The 17,095-nt window shown below is 43.0% G+C and overlaps 3 protein-coding genes across 12 annotated transcripts in view; 2 read left to right on the plus strand and 1 right to left on the minus strand.

Annotated features, from left to right (window-relative positions):
• iqsec1a (IQ motif and Sec7 domain ArfGEF 1a) overlaps positions 1-9,032 on the plus strand; it is a 90,038-nt gene extending 81,006 nt beyond the window's left edge. For 8 of the 9 annotated variants that reach the window (XM_069140680.1, XM_069140681.1, XM_069140682.1 and 5 more), the window contains 6 exons: positions 988-1,113; positions 1,206-1,305; positions 1,545-1,706; positions 2,032-2,208; positions 3,919-3,968; positions 5,275-9,032. In XM_069140680.1, the coding sequence (XP_068996781.1) occupies positions 988-1,113; positions 1,206-1,305; positions 1,545-1,706; positions 2,032-2,208; positions 3,919-3,968; positions 5,275-5,811 (1,152 nt within the window). In that variant the 3' untranslated portion in view covers positions 5,812-9,032. The remainder of the gene's footprint in view (positions 1-987; positions 1,114-1,205; positions 1,306-1,544; positions 1,707-2,031; positions 2,209-3,918; positions 3,969-5,274) is intronic. The other variant, XM_069140688.1, reaches the window with a different exon arrangement.
• An 800-nt stretch (positions 9,033-9,832) lies between these two features.
• On the plus strand, positions 9,833-11,051 carry gp9 (glycoprotein IX platelet). Of its 2 annotated transcripts, none has more exons than XM_069141060.1 (2): positions 9,833-9,961; positions 10,294-11,051. In XM_069141060.1, exon 2 carries the CDS (start codon positions 10,295-10,297, stop codon positions 11,033-11,035), a length of 741 nt encoding a protein of 246 aa, XP_068997161.1. In that variant the 5' UTR covers positions 9,833-9,961; position 10,294; the 3' UTR covers positions 11,036-11,051. The 2 variants fall into 2 exon arrangements, with proteins under 2 accessions (XP_068997161.1, XP_068997162.1); XM_069141061.1 differs by having other exon boundaries at positions 9,833-9,931.
• A 29-nt stretch (positions 11,052-11,080) lies between these two features.
• On the minus strand, positions 11,081-16,253 carry LOC138193183 (haloacid dehalogenase-like hydrolase domain-containing 5). Its single transcript, XM_069141059.1, has 8 exons — positions 15,994-16,253; positions 14,996-15,199; positions 14,779-14,891; positions 14,587-14,680; positions 14,471-14,504; positions 14,183-14,357; positions 13,878-14,066; positions 11,081-13,018 (listed from the first exon to the last, which is right to left on the minus strand). Exons 1-8 carry the CDS (start codon positions 16,111-16,113, stop codon positions 12,622-12,624), a joined length of 1,326 nt encoding a protein of 441 aa, XP_068997160.1. The 5' UTR covers positions 16,114-16,253; the 3' UTR covers positions 11,081-12,621.
• Positions 16,254-17,095: the final 842 nt, after the last annotated feature.

The raw sequence follows: 17,095 nt of genomic DNA on the forward strand, positions 1-17,095 counted from the left end.
CGAAACATCCCATCGGTTAGTGAGCGATGGGAAGCCAGCGCTGTGCCCTGCAGACAGAAACAACAGATATAAATTCTTGGGTGACACTGAGCTGCAGCGTTTACAGATTCTGTGCTCTGCAGAGTGTACAGATCCATAAACAAGGAGCTGACTTAGCACCAGTAGTATTATTTTGGAATCTGGCACCTAAAAGTTCAAATTAACAGTTTAACTGTTTACACCAGTGCATTTGGTAACCTATATAAAGATGGAGGTTACCATAGCAACATTGCCTCTGCTTCATGCTGTGTTAAATAGTGTTACCAGTTAATGTTCACTGTTGGAACAAGCTAAATATGAGTGAAAAAGGTGCCAGACAGAACACAGATAATAATTTGTTCTTTCGTTAGTTGTTTCTGTGAAACAACTTCTCTTCTTGGGTTCCATTTTTAAATATACAGTGTGCACGATGAGGATTTTGACAAGGCCTTTTTTTTTCTGCAGTTAGTGTTAGTTTGATAATGCATGCCGAGGTGTCCTAAAATAAAACATTTTTTAAAAACCATAGGCTCTTTTGAGGAAGTATCATCCTGCTTCATGTTCCTGTCTCCTCATCCATTATTTTTGGACAGAATGCCTGGTTATCTTCAATATATTCATTTACATGTCAGGTCATAGACAGTCAATACTCGGGATTATTTCATTGATAGTTCATTGTTACTTTGATCATTTTATACAATTGACAGCATAAAAATAAAGACTATCACCAGACTTGTGTTTTTAATGGGACACAATAAAGAAAAAAATCCAACAGCACAATTCACAACGTCAGCACATCTTAACATTGCCAACGAATAGAGGAGGAGTAAATCAGTCATTCTTTGGCCACACCTTCTTAAAATTCCTCTCAGAGGGTGAATAACTTCTGTTCCTTATTACCGTGTGGACTGAGGCCAAAATTACCCTCTGAAGTGTTGGTGTCTGTGTCTGTTTTCTTCTGCCTTGTAGGTGCTGTCGCTGCCCCATCGCCGGCTGGTGTGTTACTGCCGCCTGTTTGAAGTGCCGGATCCCAACAAGCTCCAGAAGCTGGGCCTGCATCAGCGGGAGATCTTCCTGTTCAATGACCTCCTCGTGGTAAAAGCCCTCTCTTCTCCCCTCCTCTCATGTCCTGAACAACCCTCATAATATCCTCTTTTGCTTATAGTGTTCTCTTTGCATGATTTCAGGTAACCAAGATTTTCCAGAAAAAGAAGAATTCGGTGACATACAGCTTCAGACAGTCCTTCTCTCTGTATGGGATGCAGGTCATACTGTTTGAAAATCAGTGTAAGTAGTTCCTTTGATTCAGCTGGTATCCCTGCAGCATGTGAGCTGACAGTGTTTACATCACAAGGTTTGATGTAGCGCAGTAACACATCCAGCAGAAGTGGGAGGTCAGACCGATGGGCTGCGACGTGGTTCATACGCTCCAAACATCAGACAGATTCTTCCAATGTGTTTTACCTCTGTTTTGATCTATAGGCCTTTTGTAAATGTCTCCCCCTCTCTGTTTGCCATTTCCACAGATTACCCGAATGGAATCAGACTTACGTCAGCGATACCAGGTGCAGACATCAAAGTCCTCATCAACTTTAATGCACCGAACCCCCAGGACCGCAAGAAGTTTACAGATGACCTCCGAGAGTCCATCGCCGAGGTCCAGGAAATGGAGAAATACAGAATAGAGTGTGAGCTGACTTGTTTCCCCTCCCATCCCCCTCTTACTCTGTCTACCTCAGGCTGTGTGAAGCAGGAACAGGACATGGTCCTCATTACTCAACTGCAGCAGTTTATGAGGGTGAATGTTTACAGAGTTCACAGGATGGCGAACAGAAGAGCCAGCAGATTAGTTTGGACATTCAGATGTGTTATATACGAGTGCAGGATGTTCAAAACCTTGTATGTCAATGTTGGACTCCTCACAAGTTTCAGACAGTGAAAAGGTGGCTGGCCAGAGTGAGACGTAAAAACCAGCGCCGCTTACCTCAGTCTTTCCGTGGCTCCTTTCCACAGCCGAGCTGGAGAAGCAGAAGGGGGTGGTGAGGCCCAGCATGTCGCAGAGCTCCGGCCTGAAGAAAGAAGCTGGCAACGGGAACATGAACCGCGCCAGTCTGGACGACAGCTACGCAATGGGAGAGGGCCTGAAGAGGAGCGCCCTCAGCAGCTCCCTGCGAGACCTCTCTGAAGCAGGTATAGCCAGAACGTCTTTGTTTTGACCAGCTGGTCCTTTAATGGAAATGTACACTTCTTCTGTCATCCGCCTCGCTGTGATGATATCAAGGGGATAAAAATAGCAAAATGTTGTTTCACAGCACCATACATTGATTTTAGAGTTCTCCCCTTTAAATCCATTATCTAACTCCCTCATGGCTGGATGGTTTGGTCTGGACAGTGTTTCCTTCAATGTTATACTTTGTTATAGCGAGACTTAAGGGGTCCTCCGACGTTTCACAATTCAAAGCCTGAATTCAGGCCTATTTGAGACGAGGTGTAGCAACGTAGTTTTTCTAGATTTGTCTTCTCAGTGATGAATGAAATTGACGGGCAGTTCTCACCCGAGTTTATTTCTCTTTTTTTTTTTTCATCCATGTTTTTATCATCACTTTTTAGTTTTAGTTTCTTAGCACTTTCTGCACTCTTACGTTTGTTTTATTCAAAGACATTTCATGATAATCTGTTATGTTTTACTCCGAAATCATGCGTCATTTACCTCTCACGTATATCTGTGAACCAAAACAAATCAGTGCTGATGTGTACCATCGTCAAGCAGCAACAGGATCCAGATTTAACTCCAGTCCTGGCGTTAACAGTCATTTCATATCCATGTATATCAGTGTTTAACACAGCTGCTGTGTCTCTGAAGCAAGAATACATTTCATTCATTACAGATAACAGCTGTGTGAAGTTATCAGGTGATTAACTTGATAACAAAATGAAATCCAGTTAGGGGTCTGCCTCACTGTTGGCAATGTGATATGCTTTGTTCTTATGATCACTACCTCAACGGGAAATGATAGGTTAGACAGTGAAGAAGTCTCTAGAAGTCCCTCTGCCCTCCTGTGTCCTGTGTTCTTCAATGCAGGTTGTGGCATGTTAGTGGGGTCATTTTTGTTAAGTGTTTCCTTTTTTTTTCCTTTCTTGCCATACTCCCATTTCATGTGTATTTACTGTGTTAAGTCCATACACATCAGGGTTTTCCTGTTTATGTGTAATTATTGGTCATATATCATTGGCTGAGTGTGCCTAACACAATGGGAAAAAGTGCGCCGTCCACCCTCAGACCCTCTGTGTATATATCTGTACATCCCATGTGCAGCAACCACTGTATTGCTTTTGATGTGTCTCCTCCTTTGTGTTTGTCACTGAGACTGGCTTTTTGCCAACCCTGACCTTGTATGAAAATCTACATCTTGTGACAACATTAAGAATGAGTTGTCAAATTTCATCAAGCCAAAAATCTAGGAAAAAACCCCCGTTGGCATCAACCCTGTTTGAGGTTTTTAGAAATAGGTGGCCGTCTTTTGGTAAAACTTTCCTTGGTGTTTCAGAGTTGATGCTCATGGAGCCTATGTTTGTTGAGATTTATGATGATTCATACTAATTTTAAAGTATCGTTTGACTCGGCTTTCGGTTATAAGAGCGTCTAAAAACTGAAATTTGAATGCAGATTTAGCTTGAGTGAAGATGTGATTTCACCGTAAAGAAAACCACAGTACCACCTGTCAACCACCACCTCCTCAAACCTGAATGCCGTCTCCCCTTCCCGCCCATATTTGGACCTTACTCACAGTCACAATCCACTGCACTGCCCCCTATGGGACTGGTGGGCGGCCTAAACGTCTGTAGTCGATCCAGAAGTGCTGTCGATCTCTAATCTCTGGTATTGCATGTCTCGGGCAGGCAAGCGGGGGCGTCGCAGCAGTGCAGGATCACTAGACAGCAATATGGAAGTAAGTTGGAAGCAGCTGGTATCCAAGCTTCTCTCTATGTGATGATGTGCACTGTGAAACACTCCATTTATTTTTGGTCTTACACCTTCTTTGCTTCATAGACTCAGTCCATTTGTTTGGATCATTTATTTTTCTTCCTGGGATGCCTTATAAACTGCTTGCCTCAGTTAGTGTGCATGCATGGGTTGCCTGCCTCTGATCCTGCCCCCCTTTTTGGAAGCCAGAGATCTCCTGTTTTTGGTCATGTTATATGACCAATATACACTCTACCTTCAAACAAGCATGACTCTACTAATGCCTCCTCTGATCCCTCCCCTTGTCGCCTGTCTCTGTCTTTCATTCAATCACATCCAAGCGGTTTTCATTTGGTTCTTCTCTTTGGCAGGGTGGTAGCTCTGATAGACACTAGGACACTACATCTCCTGCAGCCCCTCTCCCGCTGCAAGGTTCAGGGAGGAATGTAACCTTCGTAGTCAGAGGTCTTCACAGCTGATGGGCTTCACATGGACTTAGAAAGATGTGGATTTCATTCATATTTCACTCATTTCATGTGTCCATGAGTTCACGTGTTGGGTTGAAGTCTGGGACCGTGGAAATTTCATTCTGCTTTCAGAGACATCTTATGGTCTTTCTCCAGTCTTAGATGAAGCATGTGCCAAAGAAAAAGCTTCTTTGTTTGTTTTTTTTAGGAGAATTCCTACCTGGATATCAAGTAGTGTTGGACCCTAAACAGGAGGGAAAGTGTCCAGGCCTGTTGAGACGTCTGCACACAAGAGTTTAGGTCCTTTTGCCTTCTGACTTCTAGCTGAATGAGTGGATGACGAGTTTGCCTGTCACACCCTCTGCATGTGGAAACTATGCCTCCATTGATTATAACAAGTTGCATGTGTGACTCTTAGAGAGTTAAGCACTTGGACTGCAATGAAGATGAAATGTTTTTGGTTTTTTTTCTTCCCCTCTTAATGTCTTTATTTATGCCTCTAACGGTATTTATGTCATTTCTCTTGTTACAGATTTACTGTTTCAAGACAGTTAGCTCCCTCACAGCAGATCTTTTGTTGAATATAGGCTCCCTTCGTCATGAAGCGTTTGCCCAAGCCGAAATATTCCTAGTGTTGCTGCTGCCTATCATGAATACATTTTTAGTTTCTCATTTGCATGCCCTATAACATTTTGCTACTTGTTTATCTGAAATGAGAAAACTGTGAATTCATCCTGCTGGTGCCTTGTGGCTGCAGCGTAGCAGGTGTTGTGCAGTAGCACAGAGTCTGACAGACATGCTGTTACCTTTTTTTCCCTCCTGCAGGGGTCCATCATTAGCAGTCCGCACACACGAAGGAGAGCCACCGCGCCACGTGAGGGCGCGCCACGCGGCCATCCCGCCATCCCTAACACAGCGTCGACTTCCATCCTCGGGTCGCTCTTTGGCAGCAAGCGAGGGAAACCGTCATCTCAGAGCCACCCTCCTTTCCCGCCACCCGGTCAACCCACCCTCATATCCCACAAGCCCCACCCGACTAACCTGCACCACACAGCACAGGTATCGCACTCGGTGCAGGCCCAACTCCACGGCCACCACTCTCAGTACTGCCAGGTCCCGCAGAACCCGCCGCCTTACCACCACCACCACCACTACCACCCGCCTCCCCACACACAGTACCACCAGCACCCGGCCTACGCCTCACACACACACCAACACCCCCACTCACAGCACAGCCATTACAGCCAGCATTCCCATCACGCCTCACACTCCCAGCACGCTCCCCACCACCACAGTCAGCAATCGGGTTCGGCGCCTGGCGGACCCAAACCCAAACACAGTGGCATCAGCACCGTAGTGTGATGCTCCGAACACAGAGAGGAGAAGCAAAGAGGGAACTGAATGAAAGAAGGACAATTGCTTACACCAAAGGGACTGACAGCATAACTCTATGGCCTGTCCACTGTGTTTCTGCTGCTGTGATGGGAACCAATCACACGCAGTCACCTTTTTCACTTCCAGGTCCAACTAATATGCAGGATGGAAATCGGACTCAAATCTTCCACTAGGGGCCTTTTAATAGTTTGCCTGATCAGGGGCTTTGGGTCCCATCAGGGTTTTGTGTGGGGGTGGGAGGGGTTCTGCACAGTAAAATGCTCTTTGTTATCCAAACACACACAAACACACCGCCTGGCCGTGACGGCTGAGGAGAAACCTTGTTTTCCAGCAAGCTGACCCCCCCCCCCCCCCCCCCCCCGACCACCCTATCACCTCCGCTTCCCTCCCCTCCCCCGCCGCTTCACTCCCTCGATAACCTGTCTTACATTCACATAATCAGGAGGAAGATGGCCTGAGATGAGAACATGGCTGAGTGTTTTCTCTCTAACATCGGCAGAGTTTCCCGTGCACAGCCTTTCGGAAACCCAACTTTCTAATCTTCGGTTTGCAGACCCTACCATCATATGAATGCTATCTGTTGTTGCCTCCCTTAGAGCTCATATGTAGTGAAAAACCTAGATATAATCATTTCACACTAACTTAAATCAAAGGACAGGAAACAACTCGACTGAGTCAGTCATAGTAGTTCTAGTGCTGTATTTACTGTAGATGACAGCTATATGTGTTGTCTCCTAGCTCTCATAAATAAATGTGCCAATTATTAATGCATAATCTATTTAGTCAAGATTTCATGTACAGTATATTGTGTGTAAAGTAATTTGTAAGATTATACTTACAATTATTATTATCAGCAAAAATGAACTTTATCAGTATTATACTGACTCTGTGGTAACAGGATGTAGATCTGATAGGAGTGAACTCCCATTCAGTCCGACCTATAATCTATTCTGGACTTTTTGCCTTTCAAACGGATCAGTAAAAACCTCTGGAGGGCAGCTGTTGCATGTGAGCTTCAAACCGCTGCGCTGTCACGGCTGACGCCTCAAAGCAGACTTTTCCTGTCAACTCTTGCGGTTTATAAACTACGTTGTTAGCTCAGTTTACGCCTCACACTGCGGCTGCTTTAACTGTAAGATATAAAATTAAGGAACACTTCAGTTCCCGTTAAGAACGGACCCACAGAAAGCGTTGAACATGTTAAGTCTGTTGCCTTCAACATGTGCAACAGCTGCTTTCCGACACTCTTCAAATCAAAACTAGAAACACTTCTTAAAGTCTTCTTTTGCCTTGTTTAGAATATTTTTTTATTCACCGACGATATTTGGTGAGTGAATAAAATCAGTTCTTACATAGTGGAGTATTTTTTTCATCTTTTTTTCTATTATATGTGCAATATCTTTGTACTGATTTTGTACATTAAGAACAAGAAAGGTGTCCCTCCCTATTTGTGCGTTTTTCTTGTTGCGTCATTATTTATTTATTTTGTTTTGTTTTGACCCCTGTCAGAGTCTTTTTCGCGGTAAATTAAATGTCTGGCTTGTCCTCATGCTCTTATGAGAGGTACAGACTCGGAGTTCAGTGGAATGTCTAGTAAGTGATTTTTTGCATGTAGTGTTATTGATGTGAGGCTATCCTCTGCACATTGTATAACAAATCAGTGTTACCATAGCAAGTTTAAGTGCAATCATGTTCGGAGAATGCAGACTTGCGCTGAGAGTGGAAGTCTGTTATCTTGTTGTCCAGGACGAGATTCAGGTGAAAAAAAAAAAAAAAAAAAAAAAACTTTTTTTTTTTTTTTCATTTAAAACTATATAAATACAGTTCACGGTGGAAAGAAGAATGTGTGTATATATTTTAATAAAAGGAATATGCTTCTCCTGGGGCTGAACAGAAATATTTTGCTGGATAAGCACATATGAAAGAACACTTTCATTTTTTTCAGGAAATGCAGTTATAATATACAAAATGCAAACTGAGTAAAAGAACTGGGTATATGTAAAGAATAACTTTCTACATTCTACAAATAAGAGTCTATTCTAGTGTGTAAATTAGTGACAGTAAACTGTTTGTCCCAATATTCAGGTTGTAAATGTATTTTAACACTCACAAAGTAAACCATTAACCATAAGTCAGGCTTCTTCTCACACATTTCTCCTCTTGTGAATGAACAAGTTCAGATGACAGACATATCACATATGGGACATTAATGATCAGCTGAATGTGTCTTCCCATTGATTTCTAGGATTCTGAAATCTTGGGATGATGTGAAACCGACGAATCTGTTTATTTTTGGTGTGTGTTGTAGTGCTTCAAATGTCTACAGTCATTCTTTGTGAGAACGTACCCCGACAATGCACTGCATGGATCTGATGCATCATGTGTCCTTTTCACTGTGAGCTGATGGGAAAAAAACAAAAAACAAATCAGCCTATAAAATTTTGACTTCTCCTTTGGGTTTGATTAATTTTCTGATGTTGACGTGTTCTTGTTGTTCCATGTTAGCCTGGTAGTTATTGAAGCTCAGCATGCATTTCATCAACAAAGCCATTGTGTAAATTACAAACATAAAGAACATTGCACTTCTGTCGCTGAGGGCTTTCATCGTGTAAATACGGGATTTTGATGTGCAAACTGATGAACTGCTTGGTTGGAGGGTTTCTCTTTCTGAAGCTGTAAAAGGGACCAAGACTGGGGTTAAAGGAGATGTACATAATGTGTATATGATCAGCGCTCTATTCTGATATCTGCAGTAAAGATCAGGATGTATATACAACACCTCATAGATGGACGCGAGGGGTGATAACCTGAACATATCGATTGTCTCTGCCTCCAGCTGTTGTGAACTGACATTTGCTGTGGAAATCAAAAACGGACTGTTAAAGTTTGCTGCCATTTACATCTAGCTCTCTTTTCATACATGCACCCACATCCACTACACACACACACACACAAACAAACACACACACGCACATAATGTACACAGACAAATGACACATCCTGCTGCAAGCTGTTCAGTCTGGCGTGAGACACATTTAAAAGAAAAAAGGAAAAGACAGGAATGGCCTCATTTATATGTGCATTCTGTTTGTACAGTGAGTAGTGAGTCAGTAAGACCCCAGTTATTGTAAAACTTCAACTGTGACAATGTTGAGAACGCAAAATAAACAAATATATGACTTATGGTACACACGTGTTGTCTTTGCTCGCCAGTGCATTTACCAGTCGGCGCACACACTGCTTGATTTCATCAGCTGACGTGTGAATCAAATGAAAATTACACAGTTTTTCTCCTTTTCTTTTTTTTTGTAATGCATTTCCCATCAGTGCCTTATCTTTAGGCTCCCATAGCTTCTGCTTCCAGACTCCCAACAATGCTTTCTACTAGTGTGGCAGCATTTCCACTAGAGGGCAGGCATTAAAGTGGCATTAAATGAGATAGAAAATGTGTGCCATTACACCACCTATGGGTGAGACCCAGTGCATTCCTCTTTTAAGGAGCAGTGAAAATGATTGTTAACACACTCGCCTCTCGTCTTGAGACTTGTTTTTCTTGGATTGTCGATAGTCTTGGATCACTGTTGGTCACCCTCAGCGTGTGTCCATTCTGCTTTTTACTCAACATTTCCATTAAGAAACATTCTCTCTTTGGCCTCGAGCTCATTTCAGTGTTTGTTTGCTGAAATATTCAGTCCAATCCACTTAAAGCTGTACATGCTCCCAGCTACAATTTGCAGTAAAGTGCCTCCTGTGCCATCAGCACTGCAGTGGATGTTAGTTATAAACACTGAGTGGGAGAGCTTCAGATAGCCTCCCCTACTATTTCAAGAGATAAACTATTATCTCTTTTAAGCAGATGGATTTCTTTCATGTCATGTGCAGCGTAACCGTGTAGTTTTATTGGTGCATCGCTCACACTGACGCTGCTCTGTATTGGGCGTGTGATTATTCTGAGCTTAAGAACGCGTCAGTTACAAAACAGGGATGCCTTGAGGTCAGAGGGAAATTTCTGAAACATTCAAATGTCACATTGGACTAGAACAGTGAAGATACAGTGAGACTTTAAGGATGACAGGCACCACAGGAGGTAACTTTGATGTAGGCTTGACTCTGAAAGGTTTGTATTCCTGTTAAATATTTGAGTGGAAGTTTGGCATTTACTTTTTCATTTTCCCATAATTTAACACTGATCTTTATTCAAGCTTCAGGCTGCGGAGAAACATTAATTTTTTTCTCATCTACTGGATGTGTGGATTTTCTTTGTTGCTTAATATTAATCTTGTACTAACACAGTTTTATGTACAGTCTGATTTTAGAATATAAAAACTCACTAATTGTTGTGCCGGAAGCGTTTGTCAAAGCACCCTCGCTGTTTTGTAATTTTGTAAAATGCTTTTTCATAATGATGCTGTATTTTTAAGAAGTGTGACCATTTTACGGACCCTGCAGGATGCTGTCCAGTTTAAGCTTACCTGTCCTCCTCCTCCTGGCCACATCAAGTGCACACAGTGTTGGTAAACCCTGCCTCTGTTCAGCCCTCCGGCCTGCTGGACTGAAAGTCAACTGCAGCTCTTTGAACCTGATGGAGCTGCCTCATCTGCCCTCAGACACTACAGAGCTCCATGTGGAGGACAACCGGCTCACCTCAGTGTCTCCGGGCCAGTTTGACCGACTTATCGGTCTGAAGAAGGTCTCCCTGTCTGGGAACCCCTTCCACTGTGACTGTAGGATCCAATACCTGAGGAACTGGTTACTGAAGAACAGGGCGCTGGTTCTGAAGGAGCCTTTCTGCTCCAGTCCCAGCGCTGTGGCTCAGAGAGCCATCACTGAACTTAGCGACGACTACTTTTCTCCCTGCGCCCTGGCAAGGTGTCCTGATGCGACTTACAACATCATGATGGGGGGGGTCCTATGCTGCATCATTGTTCTGCTTCTGTGGAGCTTGAGCCTTGCCCGAAAGTCCACTTTCACTCTGTACATAGATGAGAGACACTCAGGATTGGAAGCCGACTCTTTGCGCTCCCTGAAGCCCAAACACAGGAGGAAGCTGCACACTGGACCGTCAGGAGTCACCGCCGACTCTCCAGTCTGTACACAGGATCTAGAAAGGCCACTTACCAACATGGAGCTACTGCCACAAGAACTGGATGTGTTACACAAGAAGCACAATATAAAGATAAAGGCTACCTGAGGGACCTTTTTCCACTGCAGTGGACTGACAAAAACATTACAAATGGAAAATAGAACAGAGGGGAAACTTTAATTTCCTAAAACTTCATGTTATTTTTTTTTCTTCACAATGGCACAGTGTTGCAATGGTTAGCACTGTCGCCTCACAGCAAAAAAAGGCCCGGTTTGAACCTCAGATGGGGCCTGTGTACATGGGTGTCAGATGATTTTGGTGATACTAAAGCGTATACCTTTAGTCTCCTCGGATAGGCTCCAGCCCCCGTTACCCTGTAGAGGGATAACGGAGGGATGGAGAACTCTGAAAATTCATAGAATTGTTACACATTTAGAAATTCACCAGAAACTACTGTGTATGATGGATTATCAAACTTAAGTTTGTCCTCTGCTGCTCACTATAATTAATTTGCTCATTACAAATAACCTTACATTGTAGTATTTAGAACTATTTTGACTGTGCTGGAATTGATTGAGAACGAACTACAAAAGCCTAAATACTAATCTGTCTATGTATGATACTTGTCATCATAGATAGACTGTTACAGCTGTCAGGACTCTCCCAAGAAGACGGAGCCAGTTGAGCTTTTATGTTCAAAGAATTTGTTAAAAGACATTAATTGTGGAGAAATCTACACCAGTCAGTCTGTTATGAGTGTCTAATTGGAGTCATCATTATTTTGTTTATTTCAGATAAATTGTGGATAATTTCTAATTGAAAAAAAAACGCAACAATTTGACGTATCTATTCCTTATATTTTCTCACGTTAAGGTATTTACAATGAGTCGGTTACTACAAATGAGGTGATCAAAGTTTACGACATAGCTCAATAAATGTCAAGTTAGATTCTGCATCGGGAATTAAAATTTTGAAGCATAAAAATGAATTTCTAAATTATAATTAACACGTCATGGAAGGAAGATATGGTAACATTTAACAGATGAAAGTCTCTGATCTGTGCAAATATTGGTCAAGGCTCTCACAACTAGACAAACTGCAGACAGACAGTACTATTAGAAGACGATATTGCACATCAAACAGCTGCTTTTGTTTTTTTTAAAGTACAAGTATTACTCTCATATTCATGCATAGATTTTCCAGGATAAATGGGTAAACAAATGACTAAAAATCCAATAATATAAGTCACCTTAAGAATGAAGGTCAAATGTTTCCGGGATCTTCTTCAAAGCACTGGCAAATTCTTGTAATAAATATAGGATGGTTTCAGGATTCGTGGCAATCTAGAACATTACTATCATCTAAAAAAATATTTGTTAGGATCAAATAAGGCAGTTCTTACACATTTCCTCAATGAAAAATAAGGTAATTAAAGACTATCACGAAAACAATATAAAAGAGCAGAGATGATAGTAACAGTTACATGACTTGTTTTTTTCTGAAGTTTCTCTCAATGTTGAATGCTTAGAAGATGACCTATATTTTGTCAATGTCCTGTCAGGTGGTTAAACAAAGTCCACAGTGTTAGGCTCCTAGAGGTTTATGCATTAAGTGGTATTTCCAGTTTAATGCCCTGCACTCCCACCCAGCCCCCTTCTTACTTGGACCTCCATCACCACTGTTGGCTCGAAACTCTACTGAGGCACAAACTTTTCCTGCTCGAAGATGAGGTCGACAGCTTCGGCCACATCCTGCACAATGTGGCCCGGCTCCACCAGGGCGGGGTCGAATCTGAAGTCCCGGTGCCCGTGGAACACAGTCTCTTTGATGCAGTGGTTGGCGTCGGACGGCACCTCCGCGTTGGGGTTGTACACCCCCGTACACACCAGGACAGACTTACAGGAAGTGGCAGAGGGCAGCGCCAGCTCGCTTTCCCACAGGCTGTCGATCTCCTCCTCCCTGGGCACAGCACTGGTCGACCCAGTGGCAGCCGCCATCTTGGCAACGGCTTTGGGGTTCTTTCTGGCGACTCTGTCCTCCAGGTAGCGGCTGTACAGGTTGGCGCCGTAGATGTCCGTCATGAGGTTATCTCTGAGAGTACAGAAGAGAAAAGATTACTGGGTGCCTCAGCCGGAATGCCTCTATATGAATATTAGCCAGAATGGGTTTGTTCTGTACAACTCCAATTAGAAAAGAGCCATTAAAGCAAACACAGAACAGCTGTAGAAGCAGAACAACAACAATCAGGCCAAAAAAAAAAGTTGGAAGTGAAACACGCAAGTAAACCATGTTATGTTCACGGACACATTTGTGGGCAGCTGAAAGGGAGGACTTCTGTTTTTTTAATTGTCTTTTTCTGTACATTTTTTTGCCCCTAATAAAAGTATAAGCCTACTAGCCTAGTGATAGCTTAATAATAAACCAAATGAAGGAGAAGACATTTATTGGCTATAATCTTTGGCTTTGCAACTACATCCATGATTTGAATGTCAATAGATGAGACTTAAAATGCAGTCGAACATAAAAAGTCAAACACCCCCGAGGTAAACAGTTGGTGGGGCTAATTCTTCACTCGTGCCTTTAAATCCCAGCGGACGAAGGGGACACTATGAGATGTTGTTGAAAGAGCGCCAGTCAAACCTCAAATGATGGAAAACCACATGGATATATTGGTGGATATATACGACATCTATGTTAAGTTTCATTGAACTGTTTCCAGTGAAATTGAAAGGATTCTAACAATAATGCAAAAATGATTGCGGTCAGCTCAAATAATCGTGATCAGGCCATTTCGTAATAATTGTAACAGGCCCACTCTCCACCTCTTTTGATTGCTTACACGGCCATTAAGACAGCGTCAAAAGGAAATTCTGCTCACGGCCTCATACATCCTTGATTTATTTTTTCGTTGTGCTGTCGCTATAGAGATAAAAAAAAGCTGGCGTCTCACCCGATAGCATAAAGGGAGGTGATGGGTAGTTTCCATTGCCTCTGCATGGCCTGGCTTCTGATGAGGTACTCTGCAAAATGGTAGGTCAGCTCACTGGGTTTTCCCATGAGAGCCTCGTACTTCAGGTCTTTGCCCGTTATCTTCTTGTAGATGTTCTCTAGACACACAAGAAATGTCCCGTGTCCAAACCTGAGACAAAATAAGACAGAAAGGTGTATCAGCTCACTGATTTGGTCACTTAAAAAAACCCCGGTGCTTTAAGTTGTTAATGTTAATAATGAAGATAACAATGATTTAAAGGTTACCGGGGAGAATGCGCCTCAGCCATCCACATGAGGTCCATGTTGCAGGCCATCAGCGGGAGGTGAGGCGTCTTCTGGGTTTGGTGAACACTGCTGAGGTTACCATTGGTCAACAAAACATCGATGATCAGCTGCAGGTTGGTCTCCCATCGAATTGGCTCCCCGAACAAGACCACAGCTGTATGTGAATCAAAAGATACGGCGTTTGAGATATCAATAATATCAAAAATAAACTGTAGAGTCACAACTGATTGATGTTCAGTTTGAACGAGGACATACAGATCTTCTTACCTTCAACCTTAGGCAGGTTGACAACAGGATTGGACTGAAATTAGAGAAAGAAAACTCAACATGTGCTGTTGACAAAATATTATCATAAGACTCATGTTTCTATAGTCAACAAGCACCGGCAGTTTGGGTCTCCTGTTGTGATCCACCATGTCCAGTAATGGGTACGACTCCCTCAGCATATCAATACTGACAACATTGTTAAAGCCCACGCTAAAGACAGAGCGTTAAGGAGAAACGAGGAGCATTATTGAAGTCCAAATTTAAACACAGAACACACAGAAAATATTAAGAGACAGATTTCAGGATACTTTTTAGCAATTTCCAGGACGGGTCCCTGTCCAGACACCAGCACACACTTCTCATGGAACTTCTTAAACATCCTCAGTGGACTGTGGGACATGATGACTTGGTCTTGTGTGATCTGGAAATAGAACGAGTGTTAGGGGAAGTTAATAGCAGCGGAGTCAGGGGGGACACCAGATTAATAAAAAAAAGAAGAAGTGTTTTTTTTTCCTTTTAACTCACAGGCACTCCCAGGATGTGAGAGAGCTGGTCGGCTTTTGTTTGTCGTTGGCAGTTCCCTGCGTTTGTGACAAAAACAACTGGCACCACAAATTGTCCCTGAGAGTCCACCAACTTCTCGAATGACTTTTTTGCAGCGGGGATTGGCATCCTTCCCCGGACAAGCACGCCATCAATGTCGAACAACAGTCCAAAGCTTGGCTGTGGCTGGAGGAGGGAAAGACGGGCACAGATTAATCAACCAGACTGATTGCACGACATCAAATGACATTTCTACTTGTAGGGAAATAGGCGATAAAATATTGAAAAATGAAATAACTCATTTGGAACAAAGTTAAAAAAAAAAAAAAATGATCAAAATGTTCATGACATAGTGACACACTAGATACCCCATGGACTTGAATGTTTTATTACTATTGAAAGATGGGAATTTGTCACCAGGCACACAATTAAGAGGTTTCATTTGAAAAGAAATGAATCATATTGCATCTGTTTTCAAATCAAGATGGTGTATTTCTAAAACGAAATCTTACAGTTGACTACAACGTAAAATAATAGGGGCCCTACGACATTTGTAACATACGTGGGAGCCACTGATAATCTAGAGTGGGAATCCGGTGATGACACGGCAGTACATGGGGAGTGTTTACTGTCTGCATTTTAGATTATTTTACAGCTATCCGAGCATTTCTGCAAATAGTCTTCTTGTGCTTTTTCCTCTGTGTTTTTCTGCGACTGGGTATGATTAGAACAAACAAGGAACACAGTGTTTCGGCGGTGGTTTGTCTCGTGAGGGAAGAAAATACAGGAAAGCTACATCGCCTGTTGTTGAGCGCATCCACAGCTGCAGCTGTTGCATGCAACATTGTGTGCAACGTCCAATTTAAAAAAAAAAAATTAAAAAAAAAAAAAAAAAAATCGGAAAACAAACGACAAAGTATCGCCCTGTCAACAATGCATTGTTTGCCTGAGCCGAGGCGCAGCAACAGCTCCAACCGTACCTTGCTATTTGACCGAGTTCCGCAAAGCCCGCACCGAGAACCGACAATCACAGCTTTTCGCCTGGCTTGACGGTTACTCAGGGTGTACAGGCCCCGGTAAAACGACAGGAGTCCCCTCATCTCCTTTACTTATTCACCGGGTAAAAAAGAGAAGAAAAAAAATATATATACATAAATTACAAAGACCACCGCACGAAGCAGGAGCCGGCTCGCACCGGCCGCGCTGGCTGGCTGGCTGGCTGCAGATGCTCGGCTGGGTTTTGTTTTTTTTGTTTTTTTCAAAGATATTTTCTCGCCTGAAATTTGACTGGGCGACACACGGTGACGTCATATGAGGAGTAGGAGGACTCTCTCTGTGCTGCAGCTCTGCCGGAAGGAGCTGTGGCGCCCGTACAAGCTTGCATCTGTACTGCAACCCCCGCTGCCATTTTAGACTCCGAGGTGGAGTTTACCATTTCTTTACAAGCACGGGCAGATCTGCGGACCCGGGGCGGGAGGGGGCGGGCGGCTGCAGGGTAGAAACGGCGGCGCTCATTGACCGCCGTTCTTTACGATCGCCGCAGTTTTCTTTTGAATATTTCCGAATGAGTCCCTTATCTGCATTTCAAAGCACAACATTGATGCAGATGTGCGGGGTGTCATTCGGACGCAAAAAACCAGTTCGGTTTAATCATCGAGGTCACGTGCCGCAGTCTTTCCTCGTGCCCTACATCTGTGCCCAATTTTTCCCGGAAGAAACCTCGCCTGTTTCGGTATGACTGGGTACCAGTGTGATCCACCATTGCTCTGCAAATGACGTGTAAATATAATGGATATACATATATATGTACACGTGTCCGAATTAAAGGGATATCATGCTACAGATGCTTTGCAAAAGCGGAACACTAAAGGTTAGACTACACGAACTATGAGAAGGCAACATGTTTGTGGATTTAAGAAATCAAAAGTCCACTTTGTTTACCATTAAATCTGAAGGCAACCTACAAGTTATTTTGTGTTTTAGTTCTTTTATAAAATGATTAGAGCACTCGAGCATCTAGAGAGAGAAAAAAAAAAAGGCATCCTAAAACAAGCAGTGTAACTGTGATATAAATTGTATGTA

This window comes from Embiotoca jacksoni, unplaced genomic scaffold (assembly GCF_022577435.1).
Source record: "Embiotoca jacksoni isolate LCO1_2020_lvr unplaced genomic scaffold, fEmbJac1.0.p SCAF_9, whole genome shotgun sequence".
NCBI lineage: Eukaryota > Metazoa > Chordata > Actinopteri > Embiotocidae > Embiotoca > Embiotoca jacksoni.

Coding starts and splice junctions, on each gene's coding strand:
- gp9 (XM_069141060.1), top strand. CDS start 10,295: ATGCTGTCCAGTTTAAGCTTACCTGTCCTCCTCCTCCTGGCCACATCA.
- LOC138193183 (XM_069141059.1), bottom strand. CDS start 16,113: ATGAGGGGACTCCTGTCGTTTTACCGGGGCCTGTACACCCTGAGTAAC. Junction 14,892..14,995: donor CTCACATCCTGGGAGTGCCT/GTGAGTTAAAAG, acceptor TTCTATTTCCAG/ATCACACAAGACCAAGTCAT. Junction 14,505..14,586: donor ACAGGAGACCCAAACTGCCG/GTGCTTGTTGAC, acceptor CTCTAATTTCAG/TCCAATCCTGTTGTCAACCT.